A 27437-nucleotide genomic window follows, 5' to 3' on the forward strand; every position below is an offset into this window, starting at 1 on the left:
TCTCGCTTTACTGGCCGAGGGAGCCGGCATACAGCTACCGGATCATGTGGCCAGCATGACTAAGCCGCTTCTAGCAAACCAGAGCAGCGCACGGAAACACCGTTTACCCTTCCTGCTGGAGCGGTACCTATTTATCTACTTGCACTTTGACGTGCTTTCGAGCTGCTAGGTTGGCAGGAGCAGGGACTGAGCAACGAGAGCTCACCCCGTCACGGGGATTCGAACTGCCGACCTTCTGATCAGCAAGTCCTAGGCTCTGTGGTTTAACCCACAGCACCACCCGTGTCCCTTAAGGCAGTCTACTGCTCTGCTATTTTTTGCCCATGCCCTGGAGTCGTTGTGCTCAGGCATGGAGCCAGGGTGGTGACTGTTTTTACACCAGGTGTAGTCTATGGTACACAAAAGCTGGCTGAGACGGGTGCTGTCTCCCACCGCTGATCCCCTCCCAACCCGTGGCAAGGGCTGCAGCAAGAGCACTGCATGCAAAAAGTCCCACTTGCAATTGCTGGTGTCTCCAGGTAGAGCTTGGGACAGACTCTCACCTGGGAATGCTAGAGAGCTGCTGCCAGGCAGCATGTCAACAATGCTCTGTGTTCAATGGGCCGATCACAGGACATCCCAGAAATACAGAAGCCATCCCAGCTTCAGACTGGATCCTGGAACGTCCTGTTTTGGCTCCCGCAAAATCGCAACCCCCCAAAAAATTGTGGGCCTGTGCTCTCTCGCGAGCCACATGTCTCACGCAGGAGCGTGACTCCAAAAGACGCGCATCCCGATTTTCCTTTGCGGCATGTTGGAGAGTATGCAACCCTCTGCCTTGTTGTAAGGCAATTTCCTATGTTGCTAACCTGGCTTGGTCCAGCCCAACCACACTCTACCCGGCTCCACCAGCAGAGGGCAGCGTGGCCACTTCAAGGGGCGGAGGTAACTTACCTTCTACGCAGGTCATAATGGGAAACGCAGCATGGAAATAAAATTCAAGATACAGGAGTTAGAGGCACCATCCCTGCTACTATTCAGGAATCCCCAAAGAGCTCCCCCACCTTATCCCAAATTTCCACTTTGGGCTTGGCTCAAAGCATCCCCAAAAATCTGTTCTGGAGAGACCCCAAACCCACTGTAAATCATGCCGTGTGAGCAAATGGCACAAAATGTGATCCCGACTAAACAGACAGCTCAGTTGTAGAGAGCGAGACTTTTCATCTCGGGCTGTGGGTTCGAGTCCCATGTTGGGCAAGAAGGTTCCTGTATTGCGAGGGGTTGGACTAGATGACTCTTGCGGTTCCAAATCTACAGTTCTATGATCAGGAGGAACTTTTTGACTGTAAGAGCTGCTGTTATGTACTGAGTTGACTAGGACCCAAAAGGCAGCAGTTGGATTGGTCCTAGAACAACAGGATTCAGAATGCAGCAATCTGATTGGTCCACAGGAGCCACCCAATCCAGCTCCAGGTGGAAGTGAATCCGCAACCTGATTGGCCTACAGGTGAATCCTGGAATTAGCCAATCACAAGGGGCCCATTGTGTAAATAATGTATATAAAGCAGACATTCTGGGGGAACTTCCATTCCTCCTCACCACTATGAGCTGAATAAAGAGCATGAAATCTAATCTTGATTCCGAGTATATTTCAGCTGCTTGACAGCGGAACAAGTTCCCTTGGAAGATGATGGACTCTACTTCCCTAGAGGTTATTAAGCAGAGGTCGGATGGCCATGCTTCAGTTGAGATTCCTACACTTTCAGAGGGTTGGACTAGATGGATCTTGTGGGCCCTTCCAGCTCTACAATTCTAAAATATCCTGGGCTCTCCGGATATTAATCCTCATTGCCCAAGGCAGATGGTTATTTTCCTGCCCAACATTTTGTGTTCTTTTTTTGGAAAACACAGCACTTCCTCCCTCCCTCCCTCCCAACTTGCAACAGACTTTCCAGGACCTCAACAAACTGCATTTTCTAGGTCCCATCTCTGCAGAAAACCCCTTTGCAGACGTATTTAGGGAGGTATGTACTCACGCTTTTGGGAAGGTTGCTAGTCTTGGAGTCCACATTGTAGCTGGGAAAAGCACAGAGAAAGTGCATTACTGCCTTGGTGTTAGAACATATCAGTGCCAGATTTACGTATAAGCTAAACAAGCTGTAGCTTAGGGCTCCACTCTCTTGGGGACCCCAAAAAAATTAACGGAAAAAACAACTGGATGTACATTTCCAAAATATAAGATAAAAAACTAATAAAATAAAACCTACATACAGTTAGAGTTTAATAATTATTTCACTATTCATATACTTCTTCTTAATTGTATTTCACGATTATTATACTTAATTGTATTTCAGTTCAACAATTACTTTGATAAAATACATATTTTGTTATGTGCCAATGGCTTTAGATACCTATTAGGTCCATAAATTACCATATAGCATATATTCAACACACAAAAAACCAGCGACAATTTGTTTTTTGACAAAGGGCAGCTGGACATATAAAGGGCCCCATTACCTTCAGTTGCTTAGGGCCTCATCAAACCTAAATCTGGCCCTGGAACATATTGAAGGTCTGGCTTGGAATAGGGTTTGAAAGCAGGCCTCAGCACTGCAATCTGGGACAGGAATGTAGAAGGCAGGGGCACTGCCAGAGGTGGACTATGGGAGCTGAGCCCTACCCTTTTGCATGGGACCCCGGATCTCCTTCCTTCCTCCCCTCTTAAAACCTAAATTTTTAAAAAAGTTTTGCTTGCAAGATGGCTTTTCCTTTGAAAGTGACTCTAAAGTTTCAGCTGTGCCAGGGATGGAGTGCCAGTTGTTATGGGCTTGTGCCAAAAGTCTTTTAAGGATCCAGCGATGCCCCTGGCAACGAGCCTCTTAATCTCAGGGTTGTGGGTTCGAGTCTTAATTTAGGGGGGTTGGACTAGATGACCCCCCCAAGGTCCCTTCCGACTCCACCATTCTATGGTTCTATGAAAAGAGAACCAGGAATCAAGCAAGCAGAGGTGTGGTAAGAGAAAAGGGGGTCAGGGCAGGGGCACAAAGTCGGGGAGAGGACCAGAAGCGACTCACACATCAAAACGAAGGTTCTGCTTCTCCTCAAAGTAATAGTCAAGCACAAATTTCCGGACAAACTCTGGGTTCAGCGTGTTGTCGATCACCTCCGTGCGACCAAACTGGGACAGGGAGGTAAGAAAAAACAGAAGGGGAAATGCAGAAGGTTAAACAGGTGGCAGTTGCAACCCCTTGTTGCATATATGGACTGCGAACACACCACACCTTTAAAGCACCCTCCTTGGGGGGGACGGGGACAATAATCCTGGAGACTGTGGTTTGTTACAGGTGCTGGGAATTGTAGCATTGTGGTGGGGTAAGCTGCAGTTCCCAGGATTCCTTGGGGGAAGCCATGCACTTTGCATGTTTGGTGTACAGTGGTACCTCGGGTTACATACGCTTCAGGTTACATACACTCCAGGTTACAGACTCAGCTAACCTAGAAATAGTGCTTCAGGTTAAGAACTTTGCTTCAGGATGAGAACAGAAATTGTGCTCCAGCGGCCCGGTGGCAGCAGGAGGCCCCATTAGCTAAAGTGGTGCTTCAGGTTAAGAACAGTTTCAGGTTAAGAACGGACCTCCGGAATGAATTAAGTACTTAACCCGAGGTATCACTGTATACTCAATCCTTGTATGTTTGCATGGAGGACAGGGCTGGGAGGGCTCTTGGGTTGTTGACTCACTAACCCTCCCAATCCATGGCTTAGATCAAGGGTGGCGAGTCTGTGGCCTTGCCAGGTGGTGTTGGTCGGCCCCAGCCAGCATGACCAATGGTCAGGGATGATGGGAGTTGTAGTCCAGGAATAGAAACAGTCTTTCGTTTTCAGATCCGGGAACTGCCTTTAACCCAAACACCCATTTGGGCCCACTGCTTATTTTTCTAAACATACATTTGTATGGTGACGGTCCTGCTGCCAAACCCCAACTGTGTTATGTATTCAGTGGTCTGAGCTTCAGTCTGGACTAAGGATTCTGAGCTCCTGATTCGATACATGTTGTCCAATCACAGAACATTTCAGGATTTGGGCCTCTGCCACTGGCCCTTGAACTCTGAGTCGTGATTCGCAGTTTGGAAGTTTAGACAGCCAATCACGTTGGGAGTGGGAGTGGCCCAGGCTTTCAGAAATGTATATAAGCCGTTGTTTTGCCTCTCTTTCCCAGTTACATAGTTCAATAAAGGTTCTTGTTGTTATCACTGTGTCTAGCCTCGTGGGAACCCGCCTACACTTCACTAACTTCAGTCTATACATGACCCAATGATGGGTCCTGACTCACCAGTGATCTAGAGGGCAACAGGTTTCCCACCCCAGCCTAGAAGAGCAACATACCTCTGGCCAAAGCAAAGCTGTCCCTCCACAAAAAGTCGAGGTTTGGTGGAAGCGGCAGCTGCTGGGGAGCAATTTGCCCCCGAGCGCCAAGGAAGCTATACCCAGTGGTTGTTTCCTGGGCAGGATTTGGGTTGGAGGACCAGGCCCCAGGGTGAGAAACTCAGCAGGGCTGGGCTACCAGCTACCACATTTTGAAGCAAGTGGGACGTTTTCATTCCAAAGAGGGCGGGGGGATGTAAGACCCATCAAGTCTAGACTCTAAAATAAATCTAGCGGCAAGCACAGACCGCATCCGCCACGCCACCCACAGCCCAGGGGGACTTCAGAGTCAGAGTTCATCTCTCCTGGATACAACCCTAGTACCTGCCAAGTAGAGCTGATGGTGACCATGTGGATTGGACCTGACAGAGGAAGGGAATAATAATAATAATAATAATAATATAATTTATTATTTATACCCCGCCCATCTGGCTGGGCCTCCCCAGCCATTCTGGGCGGCTTCCAAAAAAAAATATTAAAATACTGTAATACATCAAACATTAAAAGCTTCCCTAAACAAGGCAGCAGGCAGCTCATTGGCTGACCTCCCAGCAGGTTTGACCAATGAGGGTCTGTGCTGGTAAATTGCAGCAAGGCCCATATTCTGCAACAAGAGTGCTTTCCCAGTTTGATGTAACAGGTGCGTTGGAAGCAGAAGGGTGTGTGTGTGCATGTGTGTGTGTGTGTGTGTGTGTGTGTGTGCCTGCGGCTGCTCACCTCTCTCCATTCCTTGTCCGCAGTTCCTTGGATGTAAAGAATCACAACTGCAAGGAGAGATGTCAGAAGAACACATTCAGAGCAGAAAAAGAAATCTTATTCCGTACAATTGCATTTTTTACACATGCACTTCTGTTTTCCTCCCAAGGCACCTTTTGCAGCCAAAGGTTTTGTAGGCACCCTATATTTAAAGCACACCTTCCCTTCAAAGAGTCACAGGAACTGTAGTTTGTTAAGGGTGCTGGGAATTGTAGGTGTGTTGCGGTCCCCAGGATTCTATTTGGGAAGGAATGCGCTTTAAATAGCTGGCAGGCACGCAGCTTAAGTTTTAATTGCACAATTGCTAGGTTTGTTGTAAGCATTATTATGTTTCATTATGTCTTTTAATGATGGATGTTTATATTTTAGTGCCAGTGTAAGTTGTTTTTTTATATTTGTAAATGGCTTAGATGCCTGTCATGGCATTAAGCTATATGTAAATTAATTAATAATAATTTCCCATTGTTCTGCAGAAGGTTTTTTGTTTTATAAGCTAAATTAAGAACAGACAATGGGTGCCAGCTGCAAATACAATACTAGGCAATATTGGAGTTTTAATGCTCCAACATCCCTGTCGTAGCTCAGTGGCAGATTTGACTTGGCCACATGCAAAGCTCTCAGATTCACTCCCTAGCATTTGCAAGTGAGCCCGGAAAAGACACTCAAGAGAGATGCTGCCTGTCACCGGATAGTCTGACCTGGGATACAGCAACTTTTCCTATGTTCCCTGAGTACAGTGGTACCTTGGTTCTCAAACAACTTGGAACCCAAACACTGCAAACCCGGAAGTAAGTGTTCCGGTTTGCAAACTTTTTTTGGAAGCTGAACATGCTCCATCTTGAGTGTTCTGCTTCCCTTTTGAGTGCCACACTTCCGTTTTGAGTGTTACGCTGAGGTCTGTCTGTTTTTGCGGCTCTTTTTGTTTTGTTTTTGTGACTGTGTGGAACCCAGTTCAGCTACCGATTGATTGATTGATTGATTGATTGATTGATTGCCTGACTACAGTACATTGTTTATTGCCTTCATTTTATGGATCAATGGTCTCATTAGATAGTAAAATTCATGTTCTATTTCTGTTTTAGTGGTTGTTTTTAAAAGTCTGGAACGTATTAATCCATTTTGCATTACGCATTGGTTTTAGAACACTTTGGTTTTGGAACGGACTTCCGGAACGGATTAAGTTTGAGAACCAAGGTACCACTGTACTGAGTACTAACTGGCTGGCACTGGTGACGTCACAAACCCTCTCTTTCTGAAGCCGTTTGCAGTTCTTTTAAAATAGTTTCAGTAACTAAAAACAACAGCAAGGCAAGCATTAACTGTGGCTAGGTAAAGGTGTGCATGGCACTTTAAAAAAAATGTCAGCAGCCTGTTTGAAGCATGAGGCAAGGAGGAAGAGTGATGGACAAGGCAGCCTTTGAGTTACTAGTCCGTTGTGCAACTCTCCTTTAATTTGTGATGTTGAGAGGAAGCCAGGTTTCTACTGCAGGAGCAGAACCTGCTGTGATGTCTGTTTATATGTTATTGATCATCCATCAGCTACAATATCTTTTAATCTGTTGACAGTCCTAGCTTGCACCTTCATCACAGAGATTTCCTAAACAATGAGATTGGCATTTAAGATCAGGCGAAGCAAACTCTCCATGAGCTGCTTTTGCAATTTAGCCCGAAACTGCTCTGCGATATCATAAATTAGACAAAGCAGTGACAGCATTCTTTTAATAATGTGTCTACGCATCTTGTCACCATTGCTTTATTGGGAAATGTATCAAAACTACACATGGGTTATGACAAAAGCGGCCTAATGAATCATACGATAAATATTATATGTATAGCAATCACAATTAATATCAAGGCAAAGATTTAATATTACAGTGCCATATCCTGCCTTAACGTTTATCCATCTTGGGCAATCCATTACCATCACCTGATCCAATATGTCAACACAATTAAATTCAGCGAGATTAATATTTCAGCTCAAATGCTGAACGCTATCATACCCATCTTCTCTGAATGGTTTTGCCATTTCTGAACTTTTAAAAGGACAGTTTTAAATGCCAGATCACTGATCAACAGAATTTCTCGGAGTTATATCTGATATTAGTCGTATGCAGAGTAAACCCATTGAAATCAAGTGACTTTTGTAAATGAGCATCTTAGCTGGGTATCAGCCTCAGTGTATAACTTAAGCTATCTCAATTCCTGCTGAATGTCAGACTTTTAGATTTTTGCAGACATTAATGGATAGCAAATGTATTCAGCTTCCTGCTCCGAATCCAGCTTTTTAAAATAGCCTAACAAGACTCTCCTTGGATCCAGACCACATCTGCAATATTTTCCAATCAGTTATCTGGGACCAAAACATCTGTATTCATGTATGTATCAAGTCAATCTTTACATGACTGCATCACCAACAAATGGAACATATCAGGCAGATTTTGTCAAGTTTCCATGGTTATCAAATGCCACTGTACAAAAACCTTAAAACAGCACTACTATGGGGTTGTAGTTGAACTGGAGGACCTCAAGGTTCCTGCCAAGTCAATGGTTTTATGGTTGCAAAACTGGCTTCCCGAGGCAAAAGACAAGATGGGGCCTTCTCCTGGTCCATATACACAGAATAACAGAATCCTAGAACTGTAGAGATGGAAGGGATCCCACGACCCATGTAGCTCTGCTGTGGTGGAATCACAGCTAGAGAATCCCTGACAGATCCAACGTCTGTTTGGAAACCTCCAGCAAAGGAAACAGTCCATCACTTTCTGGAATGGTAGTGTAAACTTACTTCAGTACTGGCCACAAGCAACATTCTCTATTGTGCCTGAGGTTTTTGCAGGGCTGGCTAGCAACAGCCCAGCATCTGACGCAGCCACTTTGCTTTAGATAATGGCAGGGCCACCTGTCAGTCTGGACAACAGAAAGATTGCCATGTACCCCAGCCTGCGTCTGGGAAAAGCTGTTTCATTTCAGTGAATGTTGTGCTATGTTCCACATTGACATGCTCAGGCTGCAATGATGTGATGCAGTCACAGGGAACCTCTGACCTCCAGGCCAAAAGAAGCTTGTCAGAGGTCCCTGGGGCTGTTTCCTCCCGGCCACACGCACCTGCCACTCACCTGCAAAGGAAGAATCAGGAGACTAAAGAGTACATTCCAGGCCAGTCCTTTGCGAGCGCAGCTGGCATTTGATGCTCTAAGGCATGGTGTGTGTGTGTGTGTGTGTGTGTGTGTGTGTGTGTGTGTGTTTGCAATCAAGCAGGGCATACCTTTTATGAAATAAATAAATAAAATTTAAACTTGGCAAACCTCTCTGCTGGGATTAGATGCACTTGGGAGCTTCCGACGGCATCGGAAGTCTGCTAAAAGCAGCGCTGCTTTTAGCAAACATCCGATCCAGCCAGGAACTCCTGCAAAGAGGAGCTCCCTAGTGTATCCGACCACAGCAGAGTGGCTTGCCTTTGCCAGCGCGACTTGCCTTTGGCACCAAACTGAAGCTGTGTTTAATGCAAGCTGCACCACTATGTCTAGGGGCTGGATTCACTGAACGTTTTACTACAGCAGGCGATTGCCAAGTGGGCAGCCCAGCCCACTTGCCAAATGTAGCCCACAAGTGGATCAGGTTCACAGGCCAAAAGGAGTTCCCTTGCTGTTGATGTAATGGGACGTTCACAAACATCCTGAGGTCACGGAATGTTTACAATCAATATAGCTGTTGTGAAGGAATGGGCATTTTGGCTGGGAGTAAACCTCTTCAAGGGCTGTGAGACATGGGAGGTCACAGGGCCATATAGCTGGCTGGGGAGGAAGTGAGATGACCCCGTTGAAAACAAAAGAGGCACCAAATGAGGGGAGTAAAAAAAACAACCAGGCAGACTGATTATTTCACGTTGATTCAAAGTTAAGCAGCCAAATATTTAGCAAGAATATTTACATTAAAAAACATTAAAGCCTTTTAAACTCAGTCTTCAGCCAAAAAGGCTCCCAGAGCGGCTTATGAAGATCATTAAGAAGGCACACGTTCGTAGAAAGGATTTTATGTAAGCATTGTTGATTTTATATTCATGTACAACAGCTGATAAAATAAAATGTAACTAGGTCATTTCAGGAACACATTGTCCACACAGTGAATGCAGAAAATTCACATTCTAGCTACTGAATAGGTTATTCCTCCCCATGTAATTAACTAGAAGCCATCTTTTTAAAAAAGGAGTCTATTTAAAAAGTCATTTTTAGATATATGTCAGTGTTGTTAACTTCACCACAACTGTAGCGTCCCACAATGCCTGGAGTCATCCCTCCTTGAACCCCTAATGTTTTAAAATATTGGGCGTTTCTAGGTGACCTGTTTACTGAGCATTCGTTTCTGATTTGCTTGCAGGGAGGTTAGATGATGTTGTGGCAAAGTGAGCTTCACCACACACTTTCCCAGTGCATTTTCCCGTCACACTCCTTATCGCAAAAAAAAAAAAGTCCGCCGTTTTGAGGAAGCGGCTTTGTTTTGCAAGGCGACCCAGTCAACTAACCGCACAGCCTGAATCCGCTGCCATGTGACTGAATCCCACGTGACGGTTCTGGAAGTGCCCTTCGAAAGAAGCCGTTGCAAAAAGTCTCTGCTCGCCTCGCAGTCATTATGAGGCTGATCCCACTTAAAAGGGACACCTGGGCTTTCTGTGGTTCAGCCACCAGCAGAGAGAGACTCTCTGTAATTGGATGCCCCTTTTAGACATTCACCAGAATGTCTCCTCTGAGACAGCCTCTCTCTGTGTGTGTATGTGTCTGTGTATGTCTGAATCCTGTCTCTGGGGCCTCAAATCTGCTGAGAGATTATGTAGGCCGCTGTCGCCTCACAAGCAGGTACATGAGCTGGTCTCTACAGCTGGATAATTCCACAGACCACGTTAAACAAACTGCGGCTTCACAGTTTCCTCCCATCTTTCCATTGAGCTACTTCTCACATTTCTTCAGGATATGTTTCTACATTGTTTCCCAGAACTAAGCCTGACTCAGTTCAAGGAAACCTAGGCTACATGTTGGTAAAAGGTAAAGGGACCCCTGACCATTAGGTCCAGTCGTGGCCGACTCTGGGGTTGCAGCGCTCATCTCGCTTTATTGGCCGAGGGAGCCGGCGTACAGCTTCCGGGTCATGTGGCCAGCATGACTAAGCCGCTTCTGGCGAACCAGAGCAGCGCACAGAAACGCCGTTTACCTTCCCGCCGGAGTGGTACCTATTTATCTACTTGCACTTTGATGTGCTTTCGAACTGCTAGGTTGGCAGGAGCAGGGACCGAGCAACGGGAGCTCACCCCGTCGCGGGGATTCGAACCGCCGACCTTCTGATTGGCAAGTCCTAGGTGCTGAGCCCTCTGTTTGTGCAGCTGAAATAAATGGCAACTTCCCCCCTGCCTCCATTTCTCTCCCCTTTCTCTCTTGCCTCCCCACTTTTAAATTACAGCATGCCAGCTCCTCAGGGCAGGCAGCTGTCCTCCTCTGTTTTGTAAAACGCCCTTCACATTGAGTGCTTGTCTACGGGATGGAGCATAAAATTCCTCCAGGGCTACCATCTATTTACACTAGAAACCCAAAGGGGTAGGCCTCTTAGCTCAGCGGCAGAACATCTGAACCTAGGACGTCCTAGGTTAGGACTCCAAGGTCTCCATGGGGCAAATGTAAGGCTCTGCACTAAGGCAGAAAGAACCAGCAGCACAAATATAAGATGAGGGATGCCTGGCTTACTAGTAAGTAAAGGGACCCCTGACCATTAGGTCCAGTCGTGGCCGACTCTGGGGTTGCAGCGCTCATCTCGGTTTATTGGCCGAGGGAGCTGGCGTACCAGTTCCCGGGTCATGTGGCCAGAATGACTAAGCCGCTTCTGGTGAACCAGAGCAGCACACGGAAACGTGGTTTACCTTCCCGCTGGAGCAGTCCCTATTTATCTACTTGCACTTTGATGTGCTTTCAAACTGCTAGGTTGGCAGGAGCAGGGACCGAGCAACGGAAGCTCACCCCGTCGCAGGGATTCGAACCACCGACCTTCTGATCGGCAAATCCTAGGCTCTGTGGTTTAACCCACAGTGCCACCCGCGTCCCAAAGCTTACTAGTAGTACATGTGAAAAGGTCCCAGGGGTCTTGGTGGACCACAGGCTTAATATGAGTCAACAGTGTGATGCAATGGCAGAAAAGGCTAATGCTATTCTAGGCTACAGAAGTTAATGTCCAGATCAAGGGAAATATTAGTACCACTCTATTCTGCCTTGGTCAGACCACACTTGGAAGACTGTGTCCAGTTCTGGTACCACAATTTAAGAAGGATATTGACAAGCTGGACCATGTGCAGAAGAGGGCGATCAAGATGATCAAGGGAGGGTCTGGAAACCAAGCCTTGTGAGGAACAGTTGAAGGAGCTGGGTATGTTTAGCCTGGAAAAGAGGAGACTAAGAGGAGAGGTGATAGCCATCTTCAAACATCTCAAGGGCTGTCAGATGGAAGATGGAGCGTGCTTGTTTTCTCCTGCTCCGGAGGGTAGGACTCTAACCAGTGGCTTCAAGTAAAAAGAAAGGTTTCCTATTTTATAGGACACATCTGTTATATGTCTACTCAGGAGTAATCCCCACTGAGTTCCATGGAACCCGTTCCCAGGTGAGTGCCATGAAAGACTGCAGCCTCAGCTCTTGTAGACAAGAGACGGGAGGAAAAGCAGGCTATGAGACGAGAAGTTGGCATTTAAGCAATGGGGGGAACCTCACGGCATGAGCAATGTTCCAGGCTTGCAGGCATAATGAGCTGTCTGCCTGTCTACCCATTGTCCGTCGGAGGAGGATTAATTCTGATGAGAACGAGGTTTCCCCCATTAGCCATATTAGGAAAAAGCTCCACGACAGATGTGAAGGCGTTAGAATTCATTTTCAACCACGGCGAGATTTAATTGGGCAGCATCTATTGGTCACTGGGGACCAGTGGGGGCTGGTTGGGCGGAAGGCAGGGAGGCCACCAGTAGGGGGAGCCAGAGCACAGCCGCCCCCTGATTGGCTGTGAATATGAAAGCAGGCAGGTGGGGTTGGTTGAGGGCAGGCTGAAGGTTGGTGGGGCAGTGCCCCTTCCGCCCTCATGGCGGCCATTTCTAAGGTTCAAGCCAATTTCCTGCTTTCTCGTAGTACGATAAACAAGTAAGATTTTATTGCAAATGTTTTAATTGTTTTGTAAGCACTGCCATTATTTGACTTCGCTTCAGTAGCGCTTTGAGGTGGACCAGAAGATCTTCCTGTCCCTCTGTGCTGCCCAGGTGGTGAAGCAGATAGCAGCCAACCTACTTGGCAAATCTTCTTTTGGCTTTTCGACCAGATTCGTCACCTCCCACCAAGGACAGTGACATACCGCTGCCCCCCACCTCCTCACCAAATATCGACAACTTAGCACACTTACCAGGATCAGACTTGGAGAAAGTATCCATGTCCAACAGGTTCCTGGGGAGATTGATAAGCAAAGGGGTAGAAAGAAAGATAAGAATGTGAGTTTGGAAATAGAGAAAGGCCGGAAAGTGAAGTGAAGTGAAGTGAAGTGAAGTGGTGTGTGTGTGTGTGTGTGTGTGTGTGTGTGTGAGAGAGAGAGAGAGAGAGAGAGAGAGGTCCCATCTACACTATGCTTCTAAAACAGTATCATACCACTTTAAACAATCATGGCTCCCCCGCAAGGAATCATGGGAAATGTGGCATGTTAAGGGTGCAGAGAGTTGCTAAGAGACCCTTATTCCTCTCAATTCTCTGCAAGGGACTCTGGGAATCGTAGTTCTGTGAGGAGACGAGGGGTCTCCCAAGAATTCTCAGCACCCTAACCAAACTACAGCTCCCAGGATTCTTTGGGGGAAGCCGCGACTGTTCATAATACGGCTTCAAATATGCAATGGTGCAGGCAGGGCTTAAGGATCAAAGTTATAAGCCTAGGATTTCTTCCCTTCCCTTCCGTTTCCCCCGACAGCAAAGTCACCTTGACCGTTCTCAGCCGCTTCCCTTCTCTTGTGTTGTTAGCTTTATTAATGCATCTGAATTAAGATCATTAAAAGAGGCAATCAAATCTGTAGTCAGTCGCAGCTTCATGCTGGAGAGAGGAGGAAAGAGCCAATTCACAGCCCTCTCTGCCCCCAAGAAAATCCTCGGGGAGGAATTTCTGAGCAGTAGACCTGAGAATGAAAACAAGGAAGATGAGGGGGCAAGGTGAGTCTACTTACAGGCCCCCCTCATGGCGAGACCTTGTGCCCTTATTGGAGCAGAATCCCTTCCCCTCTGTTGCTAGGACACTTCAACTGAGGTTTAAGTACAATTAACAGTCACGATTGCCAGGCTGTCACAGATCTGACTCCAACTGGGTGAGAAAACCTAGCAGTTCTGTATTCGGCCCAGAACTCTGCAAACAACTTGAATAAGCAACTGAAATTTAAATCTCTCCCTTGGTCACAGAAGTATACCATTCGGGAGGCTACTGCTGCCAGCCAGTGTTCGCAATACTGACTGAGCTAGATGGACAAGTGGCCTGTCCCAATCGAAGGCAACTCCCTATGATTGGCAAGCTTCCAGCTAATCGATTATCTTCTTCATTATTGTAATTATTCAGGGGGGTTTTAATATCCCCCCTGAAAATAATATAAGCAAAGCTTCTTTAAGTTTCTAGTCAAGAAGGAAGATTAGTTTGAACATGTGCAGGGGTCTTAGGACATGGATGTAGTTAAGAGGGGAGGGGAGGGGACAGCTGCCCCCCTACAGAAATCAATACAATCAATGCAAACCAAGCGATTGTAGAGGTCAAATGGCAGAATTTTAGGTAATTATGCATAGACCACTCCAATCTCTGAGGTGATGGACAAATAGGAATGTTCAAGCCAAACAGAAGTTATCGTTTTCCTGGATTGGCTGGTTTCCCTGTCTGTGGGTCAGCAGAATTGGTCATGCTCCCCCTCCTTGTTTTGCTAGGTTAGCAGGAGCTGGGACAGAGCAATGGGAGCTCACCCCATCGTGTGGATTCGAACCGTCAACCTTCCACTTGGCAAGCCCAAGAGGCTCAGTGGCTTAGACCACAGCACCACCCGCATCCCATAAAGAAATAATACGGGGGCAGGAAAGGGGGGGGGAAAGGCTTTGGTAATCCCACCCACCATTGAACCCAAAGTGATTATATGTGATTTTTGCCTTAGGCATGATCCCTGGAACGTAACTCCTGTGTAAGTTGTGGGCTTACTGTACACAGATTTAATACGGAGCTTGTGAACTCTTTCATTTTAAAAAAAAGAAGAAGAAGAAGCAAGATGCTAGTGCATCTTGGTTAGAAAAGATTGGTAACTCGTTTTTTTTTAAAAAAGCAAGTTTCTAGCCCTTATGGTTGATTAGAAACACATGGAGACTCATTCATATATATATTTTTTAAGCCATCCTGGTGAGTTAGAAAAGCTTGGAAATCCTTGGCTGTGGTGGGGTGCAGTTTGACAAACCAGATGTGTGGGGGGTGGGGGCAGCGAGGCCAAAACAATCGCAGTGGGGCAGGGAGTACATCTCTCTTTCATGTCTTTCCCCCACGAGCGATCCTCTCATCTCCTTGCTCTCTCTGCCACCCCTGCCCTTGCCGAACACTTTCCCATTCTTTGAAACTGTTAATCTTAGAAACCGAATGAATTATGTAGCCAAACTGGATATATGCAGATGTACCCGAGTTGCATAATTCATTCTGAGTACAGATCTGAGGTTTCCATGGAACAGAAGTCGGGAGGCTTTCGATGCTGAGTGCGTCCGGCCTGCTCTCAGGGCAACATTCGTCTCCCCCCCTCAGCCCCCAACGTGTACTAAATTGGCATGCTGTTACGGAGCGTTAGGGCAGATGCTTTGGTCTCCCACGGAAGAACAGCCCAAGGAAGCTGGTTATCAACGCTGGGCTAGCGCAGGCTCCCCACCCTGAGCAGCAGCCCCCATTCATTTCAATCATTCCAGCGGGGCAGCTGTGGGAGGCACCATCTGCACTAGGGTGGCTTAGCAGTCAATCCCTCTTCCCAGGGAATTACTGGGAGCAGGTGGCGCTGTGGCACTGAGCTTCTTGGACTTGCCGATCGGAAGGTCGGCGGTTTGAATCCCCGCGATGGGGTGAATTCCCATTGCTCTATCCCAGCTCCTGCCAACCCAGCAGTTCGAAAGCATACCAGTGCAAGTAGATAAATAGGTACCACTGCGGTGGGAAGGGAAACGGTCCTGTTGTGCCAGAAGCGGTTTAGTCCTGCTGGCCACATGACCTGGAAAGCTGTCTGTGGACAAACACCAGCTCCCTCAGTCTGAAAGTGAGATGAGCGCCGCAACCCCATAGTCGCCTTTGACTGGACTTAACCGTCCAGGGGTCCTTTACCTTTTTTTTTTTACCCAGGGGATTCTGGGAATTGTGGCTCTGGGAGGGGAATAGGGGCCTCTTAACCTACTTAACAAACTACACGCCCCAGGATTCTTTGCGGGAGGCCATGACTGTTTAAAGTGGCATGATATTGCTTTAAATGCATTGTGCTTGATTCGTCTTTTTCTCAAAGCTAGGCAATAGGTAGCCATCAGGTGAAACTCGGTGGGTGAGTTGGGGAAGGACATCTCTCGCACCCCAGGCAAAGGCCCAGCCTGAACAGGATGCATTTTTAGCCCTTCCTGGGTAAAGCCAAGAGCCAGGGCTGTGTGAGAGGAACCACTCCTGTGTTCTTTACTCAAGGGAAGGGTTGAGAAACTTGTGACCCAAAAGGACTGACAAAACCCGAGACCAGGAAGAAGAGACGATGGATGAAGATTGGAAGAAAGTTTTAAAAATTCATTTAGAAAAGTTTCGTAAAATTAATGAGTATTAGAAAAATGTTGGAATGAAATTATTTGGCTTTAGCAGAAATGTTAAAACGAATTATGTAAGAATATGTTATGGTTAAGAGAATTTGGTATAAATAAGATTTAAGTTTTAAGTTTTAGGGTTTTTTATGGTAAGATAAGGTTAAAATAGATTAAGGTAATTTAATGATAGAATATTATGAAATATGGAAAGGATTTGCTGAGATAATTAACAGCTAGAATACAAAAAAGGGAGGTGTGAGGAGGTCGATGAAATAAGGTAATGACAGTTAAGGATCTGGGAATATTGGATCTGTTTTTAAATTTTTTGTTTATTTTTGCTTTTTGCTTTTGATGTATTGTGTGTTTTGTTTTTTCTTTTTGACTTTGGTTTTTACTGATTTGTATTGTTTAATTGTTACTTTTATCTACTTTTTTCCTCTCTTTTTCTCTTTCTCTTGTTTTTTCCTTCTTTTTTCTTTGTAATCTTAAAATTCTCAATAAATATCATTTAAAAAAAAAAAAAAGAGAGAAACTTGTGACCCCTCGCCCTGCAAATGTGGCTGGGCAGTTCACCCCAGCCAGCATGGCCAACCGTCATGGATCATGGGAGTTGTAGTTCATGCCTTGCAAGCTGCACGCAGTTCACCCCTTCTCTGGGGAGATGTAGCCCTGGTGGTCCACACGGGGGGGGGGGGGGGGACAGCGATCCTACATCTTTAGGGGTTGTATAGAAGAGGGAAACTGATCGCTCTTCATCAAAGAGGTTCAGTGCTGTCGTCTGTGGTCTGAATTGGCACAACAGATGATTAATTAAAAAAAAATGTACTGCAGGCAACTCCCTATTTATGCACATTCAAGGCACATATGAACATGCACACGACCATCACCACAAACCCAGAAATGCGAAAACAGTCTCTAGCAATCCTTTGCAAGTGCAGTCCTTAGTAGCCTTTGCACTGGCCTTTGAGGTCTATGGAGAGTTGGAGTTTGAGAAAGGAGTTTGGAGGGTGTTTGGAAGCTTTTTCAACGCTGTTCCCAGTATACGTGATTTCACTTAAATGCACGGAGCTTCAGAATGTGAAGGTAAATTTAAAGGACCCCTGGATGGTTAAGTCCTGTCAAAGCGGGAGTTGCCTATAATTGGCTTTCCAATGCTACGACATCTGTGTATCTTTTGTGGGGGTGTCAATGGTCACTGCTAATGATCCGATGATCGCAGTCAGTACTTTCCTGCATGTCTTTCCCTCCTGACCTCACTGTTTCCAACACCGCACAACACCGTATAATGCTACATGCAGCTGATGAAACAGAGCGCGATCCGTAAAAACTTACGATGCCTCAACAAATTTGTTAATGTGGCACAGCACTCCTTCCTTATCCCTGTAAGAGACTAAAACTTCTGATAACCTAGTATCGTGTCTATTTTGGTCTAAAGAAGCCCTGCACAAAATCGAGGGCCTAATCCATCGAAATAACTGGAGAGTTGCATCCCCTTAAAGGCTCCTCCAGGTTGTCATTCTTCCTTATTTGCTTGTACAAAACATCCACAGAGGTTAGATCCAGTCTTTACTGAGTATTTGTTCCAATTGGTATGCGGGGAAGTTACACGACGGTGAATATTCATTCTGCATTCATCCTGGGGAATTACACCTCTCGCCTCCTTAATTAATTAGTTCGTTCCACACTTTTCAGCAGACTTCCAGTCACTTTCTAAACGTCAAACAGTCTGGTTGCTGTTGCTGTTGTTTTAAGTGCTTTTCTTGGGCTTGGGTGACCGGGTGCTATAATTCACTTTAGTTGCACAGACCTAAATTTCTCGGCGCGCGTTTGAATCCTGCCTGCAAAAAAGGACTAGCGAGCTTATTGTGGAATAAGCTTTCAGAGGGTTTAAGGAAGCTTGCGCTGCAAAAACTGCTGCGACCCGCCCTGGGACCTTATGGCGAAAGGTGGTTAATAAATCAAAATGATAATAAATAAAGTGATCATAATAATTTGTGACATCAGCCTCTTTGCTGGATTTCGCTTTCTTGCTGCTCTGCCTCTGTGCTGCTGCTGCTGTTTTTCCTTCTACAGCATTCTGCACTTTGGGCCCAAGATACAGAAGGTGGATAGCAGGAAGCGAGGAAAGGGAAAATCTCCTGGAGATTGCAAGCATCGCTTCCAATCCGATTACGTGCAACTCATGCCTGCTTTGTGGCCACCCTGTCTGCCTTCCCTGGCCCCTGTGTGCTCCTTAACAGCAGCCCAGATCAAGTTAATCTACGGGCGCTTTCCCCAAAACAACTTTTGCCTGTAGACACGGGGCTGTCAAAGGAGTTTCGTCTGCTGCTAAACGAAGCAGAAACACAAATTCTCTCATTATGGGCTGCGCCAGGCAGAAATCAGGCTCTTTTCCTTTTTTATATATGTTGCTATTACAGAATCAAATAAGAACCTTTTGATGACAGTACACCTTTCTGCACAGGGCAGGTCCAATACCTGAGGCACAGCAGCCGTCGACAAGCCAAGGTTGTCCTCAGCATAGCTGTCCAGCACAGCCACAATGTAACAACAAAACTAACTCAGCACAGGTGGTTTTACCACCCCAAGTCAAATGCTACTGTATAGGAACACACCGTTGGTCCATATAGCTGAGTATTGTCTGATGGGAGGTGTTTCTCTGGGGCTTCAGCCAGGGGTCTCTCTCTCTCTGAGTCCTAACGGAGATGCTGTACCGCTGAGCCATGGCCCTAATTGTAGAATTACAGAATCGTAGAGTTGGAAGGGACCAGAAGGGTCATCTAGTCCAACCCCCTGCAATGCAGGAACCTTTTGTCCAACGTGGGACTCGAACCCACAACCCTGAGATTAACAGTCTCATGCTTCTGCCGACTGAGCTATACATCATGTTGTCTGCTTTTCCAGATCAGCTTTTGTTCGATTCCCCTCATTCCAACCCAGCCAGGATATTTCCCCCCTAACACTTTACGTTCATTAGGACAAAAAACAACAGCCCAGTGGCAAAAAACAAAGCGGAAAAAAACCCAATAGATTTTTGGGAATATGTGATGTTCCACCTCCTTTTTGCTCACAGAGGAAGAAGACGGAAAATGGCAAGTGGCTGAAATTCGGAGGCATTGTACCTTGGGTTACAGACGCTTCAGGTTACAGACGCTTCAGGTTACAGACTCTGCTAACCCAGAAATAGTACCTCGGGTTAAGAACTTTGCTTCAGGATGAGAACAGAAATTGTGCGGTGGCAGCGGGAGGCCCCATTAGCTAAAGTGGTACCTCAGGTTAAGAACAGTTTCAGGTTAAGAACGGACCTCCAGAACAAATTAAGTTCTTAACCCGAGGTACCACTGTATTTTTGGAAGAGCTTGAATGATAGAAGGTGAGGGGACGATAAATATGAGGAGGGGGAAGAGGTTAAAGTCCTGAGGTTTTTAGGTCGTGCGGGTGATAAGTGTCATGGAAATGTTCAGAATGCAGAAATGGAACTTGTCACTCAATGCAAGCTTATCCCAGTCAAGTTTGGGTTACTTCTTAACCCGGGCTACCACTGTACTTTCAGGGATCTTACGACAGCCTTTCCTAATCTGCGATCCTCCAAATGTTGTGAGACTCCAGCGCCCATGAGTCAATGGTCAGGGATGATGGCTGAGGATGATGCAGTCCACAACAGCTGGAGGGCAAGTTCGGGAAGCTTGTCCTAGAAGGAATATGTGGTAGGTTTCTACTTGGCTACTAACAACTGGGTAGCTCAGTTGGCTAGAGCACGGTGCTGATAACACCAAGGTCGCAGGTTTGATCCCCATATGGGGTAGCAGCATATTCCTGCATTGCAGGGAGTCGGACTAGATGAGTGTTTCCCAAACTTAGGTCTCCAGGTGGTTTTGGACTACAACTCCCAACATCCTTAGCTAGCAGGACCAGTGGTCAGGGATGATGGGAACTGTAGTCCAAAAAGAGTTGGAGACCCAAGTTTGGGAAACACTGGACTAGATGAGCCTCAAGGTCCCTTCCAAGTCTACAATTCTATGTGCCCTACTTTACAGGGGCCAGCCCTCGATTTGAAAGAGTCCTCTGTTTCAAGAGCTATCCAGAGCTATTAGAAGCAAAAAAACCCTTGTTTTGATGACTTGGAAGAGCCGCAAAAACATTCCATTAAGCACATGGATTGATAATATGGACAGATTAGCTACATACAAATGAGTTGCATGTTGACGCAAAATAATAATGGATAAATATGAAGAAATCTGGAATTAATATTTAAGCGATAAGTGGTGGGAAGTAGAGGGAGGAGAGAGAGGTGGGACAATATTGTTAAAAAAGGTGTAGTCATAGGTATATCAGTGTATCCAAATCTGAACTGTCAAATTGTGTCCTTACTGTTATTATGGTTTTTGTTGTGTGTGTCTTTTGCGGTTGATGTTTGTATCGAAAAATGGATTAAATACATTTTTTAAAAAAGAGCTATCCAGATATCCATCTTTCTTTCTTTCTTTCTTTCTTTCTTTCTTTCTTTCTTTCTTTCTTTCTTTCAAAGAGAACGATCCCTTGAAGGGGGAGCAAGGGCTTGGGGATTTGAAGCTGACCATCTGCAGCAGCACCCGGCAGCAGACAAGTCGCCCTGCCGGCTTCTGCGAGACGTATCGTACTCCCAATTTGAATCATAGTCATTATTTCTGAATTTGCACCTGCGGGTAAAGTTACCAGCCGCATCTTATGCAGGTCCATGTCCAATCCTGCGCTCTTCTTTTTGGTGACGTTTAAGCGGCTGCCTCCGTCTACCTCTGTGTCAATTCTGCAAAGGAAAGAGCCCCCAGGGAAGGAGTCTGTCCTAAATGGTTGCAATTAATAGTGTGTCTAACTCAATAGTTTAATAACCTACAAGTGGGCAGGAGGAGAGAACTGCAACATAAAACCAAACTATAAATTTTTAATTTTAATTTTAATTTTGAATAAACCTTTTATTGCCTCCTTGGCATCGTAACGGACTGGTTTCCCTTTCATTTTACACAGTTCTCTGTATCCTGTGTATGCTCCTCTGATGCCCAGTTGCAATTTCTGCTTTGGTTGAAATGGAGGGACCATAGCTCTCAATGGCAGAGCTCATGTGTTTTACATAACACGTCTGCTTTGCACTCTGAATTTTTAAAGTTTGCATCATTTGCTGCTTAGTGTATGTTGTCTTCAGCTTCCTTTCATTGTACAATTGTTTTGGAACTGCTTTGAATTTTTGTATTTTTGGCTGATCTTGTCATTTTTTAAAAAATCATTCGAACCCTATTCGTTCATCCATTGGATGCCTACCAAAAAATGAGATCAATAAAATAAATAAATTCAAGGGTTCCATGCAGAAGGTCCCAGGCAGTAGTGCTGTGATACATTCCTAGGGGTAGGAACTCATATTAACTGCCAAACCCACAAGAAATATCCGACAATGCAGGTAAGCTGCACAACAAACAACAACAGTACATGACTCAGGAATGCCACCAAAGAAAAGGAAACAAGTCTCCATCTTCTTCTGGATTACTTTTCTCAAACCAACCTACCTACCAACTTGAAAGCCTTGTTATCACCTCATGCACTTTCCAGGGCAGGAGGCCATCAATTACCCTGGTGCCCCAGCACAGGAGGCAATTGCTCCTGCCCTGAAAAAAATTCCCAGAGCCCCACTGTCTTGCAGCCCCCCTCGCCCCACTGGTCTTCCCAGCTTCAGGCCCTGGCATCCTTAGTTAGCATAGTGTAGTGCTTTAGAGTGTTGCATATGGGCTTGAAAGACCTGGGTTCAAATCCTCCCTCATTCATGAAGCTCACTGGGTGACTTTGGGTCAGGAACACTTTCTCAGCCTGATGATAATTTCGCCCAGGCATGGCCAAACTTGGCCCCCCAGATGTTTTGGGACTACAATTCCCATCATTCCTAGCTAACAGGACCAATGGTCAGGGATGATGGGAATTGTAGTCCCAAACATCTGGAGGGCCGGAGTTTGCCTATGCCTGGTTTAGCCAGTCCGATGTATAGTGGTACCTCAGGTTAAGAACTTAATTCATTCTGGAGGTCCGTTCTTAACCTGAAACACCACTTTAGGGGCCTCCTGCTGCTGCCGCGCCGATTTCTGTTCTCATCCTGAAGCAAAGTTCTTAACCCGAGGTACGATTTCTGGGTTAGCGGAGTCTGTAACCTGAAGCGTATGTAACCCGAGGTTCCACTGTATATTCTTTAATCTCTTCAATTTTTCTCATTTTTGGCTCTCCTTCTGGAAAATCTCACAAATCATTGTAGGAACCTCAGTTATCACTCATATTAATTCCCCCTCCCCTTGTATCGACTTCTATTGGGGATAAAATGGGGAGCAATAGAACCAGACACACCACACTGAGCTTCTTGGAGGAAAGGCCGGATCTCAATGTTAAAAAATAAATAAATACCAGGTAATAGCAGGTGATAGGAAAAGACCCCTCTCTCCAGAAGGGTCTGGAAATGTGCTGACAGCATTTGAACCCAGACCTCACAGTTCCTAGCCTGAAAAGCACAATAGCTCATGTATGAGCTTCAGCTGGGATGGCTCAGTGGGTGGAGCACGAGGCTCTTAATCTCAGGGTTGTGGGTTCAAGTCCCAAAATATTCCTGCATTACAGGGGGTTGGACTAGATGCCCCTTGGGGTCCCTTCCAACTCTACGGTTCTAAGTCTTCACAAAACGAAACAGAAAAACCCACAGAAGCCAGATTAGGGCTGTAGCTTGGTGGAAGAGAATCCGTTTTCCATGCAGGAAAAAAGTGCCCAGTTCCATCCCATTCCCCTTTCCTGAAACGATGGAGGAGCTACTGCCTGCCAGTGTAGGAGATACTGAGCTGGGTGAATAATAATAATAATAATAATAATAATAATAATAATAATAATAATAATTTATTAGTACCCCGCCCATCTGGCTGGGCCTCCCCAGCCACTCTGGGCGGCTTCCAACAAAGATTAAAAATACATTCAAAACTTCCCTGAACAGGGCTGCCCTCAGATGTCTTCTAAATGTCAGGTAGTTGTTTATCTCTTTGACATCTGGTGGGAGGGCGTTCCACAGGGTGGGCGCCACTACCGAGAAGGCCCTCTGCCTGGTTGCCTGTAGCTTTGCTTCTCACAGTGAGGGAACCGCCAGAAGGCCCTTGGAGCCGGACCTCAGCATCCAGGCAGAACGATGGGGGTGGAGACGCTCCTTCAGGTATACAGGACCGAGGCCATTTAGGGCTTTAAATGTCAACACCAACACTTTGAATTGTGCTTGGAAACGTATTGGATCACAGAGCAGCTTCCTGCCTTCCTGTGTAGTTCAACCGCTCTGTGAGACCTGATCCAATTGGCATTCTGCCATGGTCCACACCCACCCACAACTCCTACAGTCAGGACCAAATAACTCCATCCTGTGCAGGAAGTCCTAAGGGAAGAGAATTTGGTGAGAGCCACAGACAGAGGTTTTGCCTTGGACATGGAGGGGTCCATTTACACCCCTGGTGCTTCTGACCACGACAGAAAAACATATGATAGGTAGGAGGAGGTGAAGATGATGAAGAAGAAGAGTTTGGATTTGATATCCCGCTTTATCACTACCCTAGGGAGTCTCAAAGCGGCTCACAATCTCCTTTCCCTTCCTCCGCCACAACAAACACTCTGTGAGGTGAGTGGGGCTGAGAGACTTCAGAGAAGTGTGACTGGCCCAAGGTCACCCAGCAGCTGCATGTGGAGGAGCGGGGAGGCGAACCCAGTTCACCAGATTACAAGTCCACCGCTCTTAACCACTACACCACACTGGCTCTTGTGAGCAGACTTTTTCATTAACTGCTTCCCAGGGCTGAGGCAAAAGTCCAGGCTCAGCTGGGTAGAATGTGGTGCTGATTGTGGCACAGCACACCTGAAGCTTCACGAATCAATAACTAGGAAGAGGCACGTTGACCCAAAACTGGTGAAATCTGAAAGGGGCGGGGGGGGGGGGAAGAAGGAAGGTGCATGCAAACTCCCAAGCATCACAAATGAACCATGAAGAAAAACATATTTTGAGGGCAACAGATCAGATCAGTGTGGGGGAACTGTAGCCCTCCAGGAGTTGTTGAGATTTGACTTGCAGCAAAGCCAAAGGGCAGGGAAGGATGAGTGTTGTCATCCATCAACTTTTGGAGAGCCACACCATCCCCAGCCCTGTAGTCACAGGTAGCAAGACTGAGCCACGGAACAGGCGGGGGGACCATTTAAAGACATTTTTCCCCCGTGGACTTTCTGGCTTTGTGTTAAAGGAGCCTGGCTAGATGGATTGAAAAGCCTGTGAAGTCCTGCGTTCTGCGACCACCTGGATGTCAGCAGGGCATGAAGACAAGAGCCCATATCTGTACTTTGTCTCCAGCCTCTGGGGCTCAGCAGCCTGTTGTTGTTTAGTCGTTTAGTCATGTCCGACTCTTCGTGACCCCATGGACCAGAGCACGCCAGGCACTCCTGTCTTCCACCGCCTCCCACAGTTTGGTCAAACTCATGCTGGTAGCATTGAGAATACTGTCCAACCATCTCATCCTCTATCGTCCCCTTCTCCTTGTGCCCTCCATCTTTCCCAACATCAGGGTCTTTTCCAGGGAGTCTTCTCTTCTCATGAGGTGGCCAAAGTATTGGAGCCTCAGCTTCAGGATCTGTCCTTCCAGTGAGCACTCAGGGCTGATTTCCTTCAGAATGGATAGGTTTGATCTTCTTGCAGTCCATGGGAGTGTCAAGAGTCTCCTCCAGCACCATAATTCAAAAGCATCAATTCTTCGGCGATCAGCCTTCTTTGTGGTCCAGCTCTCACTTCCATACATCACTACTGGGCTCAGCAGCCTACTGCTGCTGAACATGGAGGCTCCATTCCACCAGCGCGGCTTGGATTTCGGAGGAGCTACCCTCCTTGGCACGGCACCCTCAGCTTCATGCCTTGGCCCCCGAGCAGACTTGGCGTCTTTCTCAGCAACACAGCCCAGCGTCTCGCTGCGGAGAGAGACATCCCTTCTGTTCACTGTGGGACATAGATTTCTGCTCTTCTCCAAGTGGGTGATGCTTATTGCCTGTGGTAACCACTCTCCTCTGCCTGACAGGAGGAAGGCTTATTTTCTCTGTCCATTCAGGTCTATTTTTAAACACAGCCTCCAGGGGCTTGGATTGATTGGCTTACAGGCATTGCTGCGGTGCGCAGGCCTTCTCCCTGCAGCCCAGGTTCCCCTCCACCCTTCTAGCTACCCTCGCACCCATCCTCCCAACACTCTGCCCACAAGAAAGGGAGGGAGGAGGAAGCATGTTTCCCAGATACCTTATCTGCATACACTCCATAGGTCTAAAATACAGCACTGTATTTATTACACAGGTTTCAAATTCTGCGACCAGAAGCAAAACTTGCATTCCGATCATCAGAATAAATCGGGCAAGCTTACCCAAAACAAGCATGATTAATAAGTAAGCTTGAATCTCTCTGAACATGTTTTCGGCCCAAATTTGTGGTTTGGAGTTTCTGTGTTGGGTATCGAAATAAGGGTAAGGGAAACAGAAATTTAAAATGAAGGGAGAAAAGAGAATTAGATATTTAAGAGCAGAGTGCCAGGGGTGAACTCCACTCCTATCTTCTTGACCAGCAGAGCTTTAAGGAGGAACAAACTCTTATCTCCAGACCATCAGAAGCCCTACCTAGTATCTCTATACTAGGAGCAACCAGCAACAGCTTTGCACATCTTTCACAAGGACTAGAAACCTGCTTCTTTTGCTAAGAGGATGTTGGGATTCTGCCCAAAGTACTGGATTTCATGTTGCGACCAAATCCAGAGTTTTGCTGTGAGGATGAGTTTTGAGGAACCTGTACGTGGTAATATCAAGCTAAGCTTAACCAGAAACAAACTAGCCAGGGGAAAAATAATAATAAGGTGATTAAGAAGTCCTAAAAGGTGAGTAATTGTCCAGTAATGAACACCTTCCCTTTCCAGGTATTTTGTTAGGGCAAGCAGCTGGACCCAACAGAAACTCCAGGCGTCTTCCAAACCTGTGATTCAAGCACACTGCACTTACACAATGACACCAGTGCAAAGCGGGTGCTACGCACATTTAGATGCCAATTAAACTTATATGGAGATTGGGTCCATTCAAGCACCAACGCAAAATACGAACGATATTGCAAAGGAAGGAGCAAGAACATCATGTTTGAAAAGCACACTCCAAGGGTGATACAAACACACGCCGGCTGCTGACATGCTGAATGTACCAAATGCATATGGGCACCTCCACGCTCACTGCAAGATGTGAATGGAACAGGATTGCTGACCTGAAAGAGCACATACAGCGGGGGAAAATCTGTGAAGGCTGCAAACAGAGAGAACCACAAATGCTGAGCCTAAGCGTCACATGCACACACACACACACACACACACACACACACAGGTAAATGACATGCGTAACACTTGACTACGGCATGCACACATATATACACACAAACAATTTCATGCGCCCTCGCTGTGCCCAGGGTGGCACGCACAAAACTGTACACACACCCACACCTCTCCGAGGCACCAATTCACTGGGCTCGTGAGATGTACAAATTGTATAGCAACATGACTTGCACGCTAGGCTCCTAGTTACCCCCCACCCCCTCACACACTGTTGGACAATCGTGATGCACTTTTTTGCACAAGCGTGCGCCCACCCCGGGCGCTTCCCGGGCACTGTTTACATCAGGACAAATCCACGCGCATCCTGCAGGGCTCGCGAGCGGGGAGGCGTTTCTCTCTCCGTCAGGTTTCCCTCCCCGAAGTACTGTAAGCCCTGAGACGAGAAGCGATGCACCCGATCCACACGCGGGGTGTAATAACGGGGCGAGAGGAGCGGATTTTCGGGGGCGCTTCCTCCCTCCCTGCCTGCCTTCCCCGCCGCCCACCCCTCTCACCTGCAAGAGACGGTGAGTTCCACCTTGGTGGCCGGCACCCTGGAGGGCGCGGACTCCAGATCTCCGGGAGACGCCATCCCCGCTGGGCTCCAGTCGCGCTAGGGGCGAAGCGGGGCGCGCTCCATGGGGCGGGCAGCCGGAAGCACCGGAGCGCAGGAGGCTCCTTCGATCGCCGCTCTGGCTCGCTCCGTCTAGCCGCGTCCGCTCCCGCTCCAGGTGGCAGCACGTGTGTATGTTGGGGGGTGGGGTGGGGAGGGACCGCTGTAGGGCAGGGCGGGCTCCCCACTCTCCCGCCCTTCCTGCTTCCCGCCTTTGCCCGCCCCCAGGGGGCGCCCTTCGCGCTCAGGCGCCGGCGCCCGTCGGAGAGGCGCGGGGAGCTGTCCGAGGTCCTGAAATCCAACCCGACCGCGGCTGCCTTTCCAAAGGCGCGCAGGGCTGTCCAAGGCGATCCTCGCTTCTTGGTCGGCCTTTCAGCGGGTCGCCCCTCGCACCCTCCCTCGGCGCCCTTTTCCTTGCGGCTCCGCCCAGA

At 47.1% G+C, this 27437-nt stretch overlaps 1 protein-coding gene across 1 annotated transcript; it reads right to left on the reverse strand.

Annotated features, from left to right (window-relative positions):
• Window positions 1-1955: 1955 nt before the first annotated feature.
• LOC308471742 (copine-8-like) lies at window positions 1956-27437 on the reverse strand (the record flags this gene model as incomplete). The annotated part of the gene is made up of 5 exons (XM_080995998.1): window positions 26909-27437; window positions 12578-12618; window positions 5120-5166; window positions 3054-3157; window positions 1956-2055 (listed from the first exon to the last, which is right to left on the reverse strand). The coding sequence occupies exons 1-5, from the start codon at window positions 26983-26985 to the stop codon at window positions 1956-1958; spliced, it is 369 nt and encodes a 122-aa protein (XP_080852124.1). The 5' UTR covers window positions 26986-27437.

Source organism: Podarcis pityusensis, assembly GCF_964106645.2.
Source record: "Podarcis pityusensis genome assembly, chromosome: 2".
Classification (NCBI taxonomy): Eukaryota; Metazoa; Chordata; class Lepidosauria; order Squamata; family Lacertidae; genus Podarcis; species Podarcis pityusensis.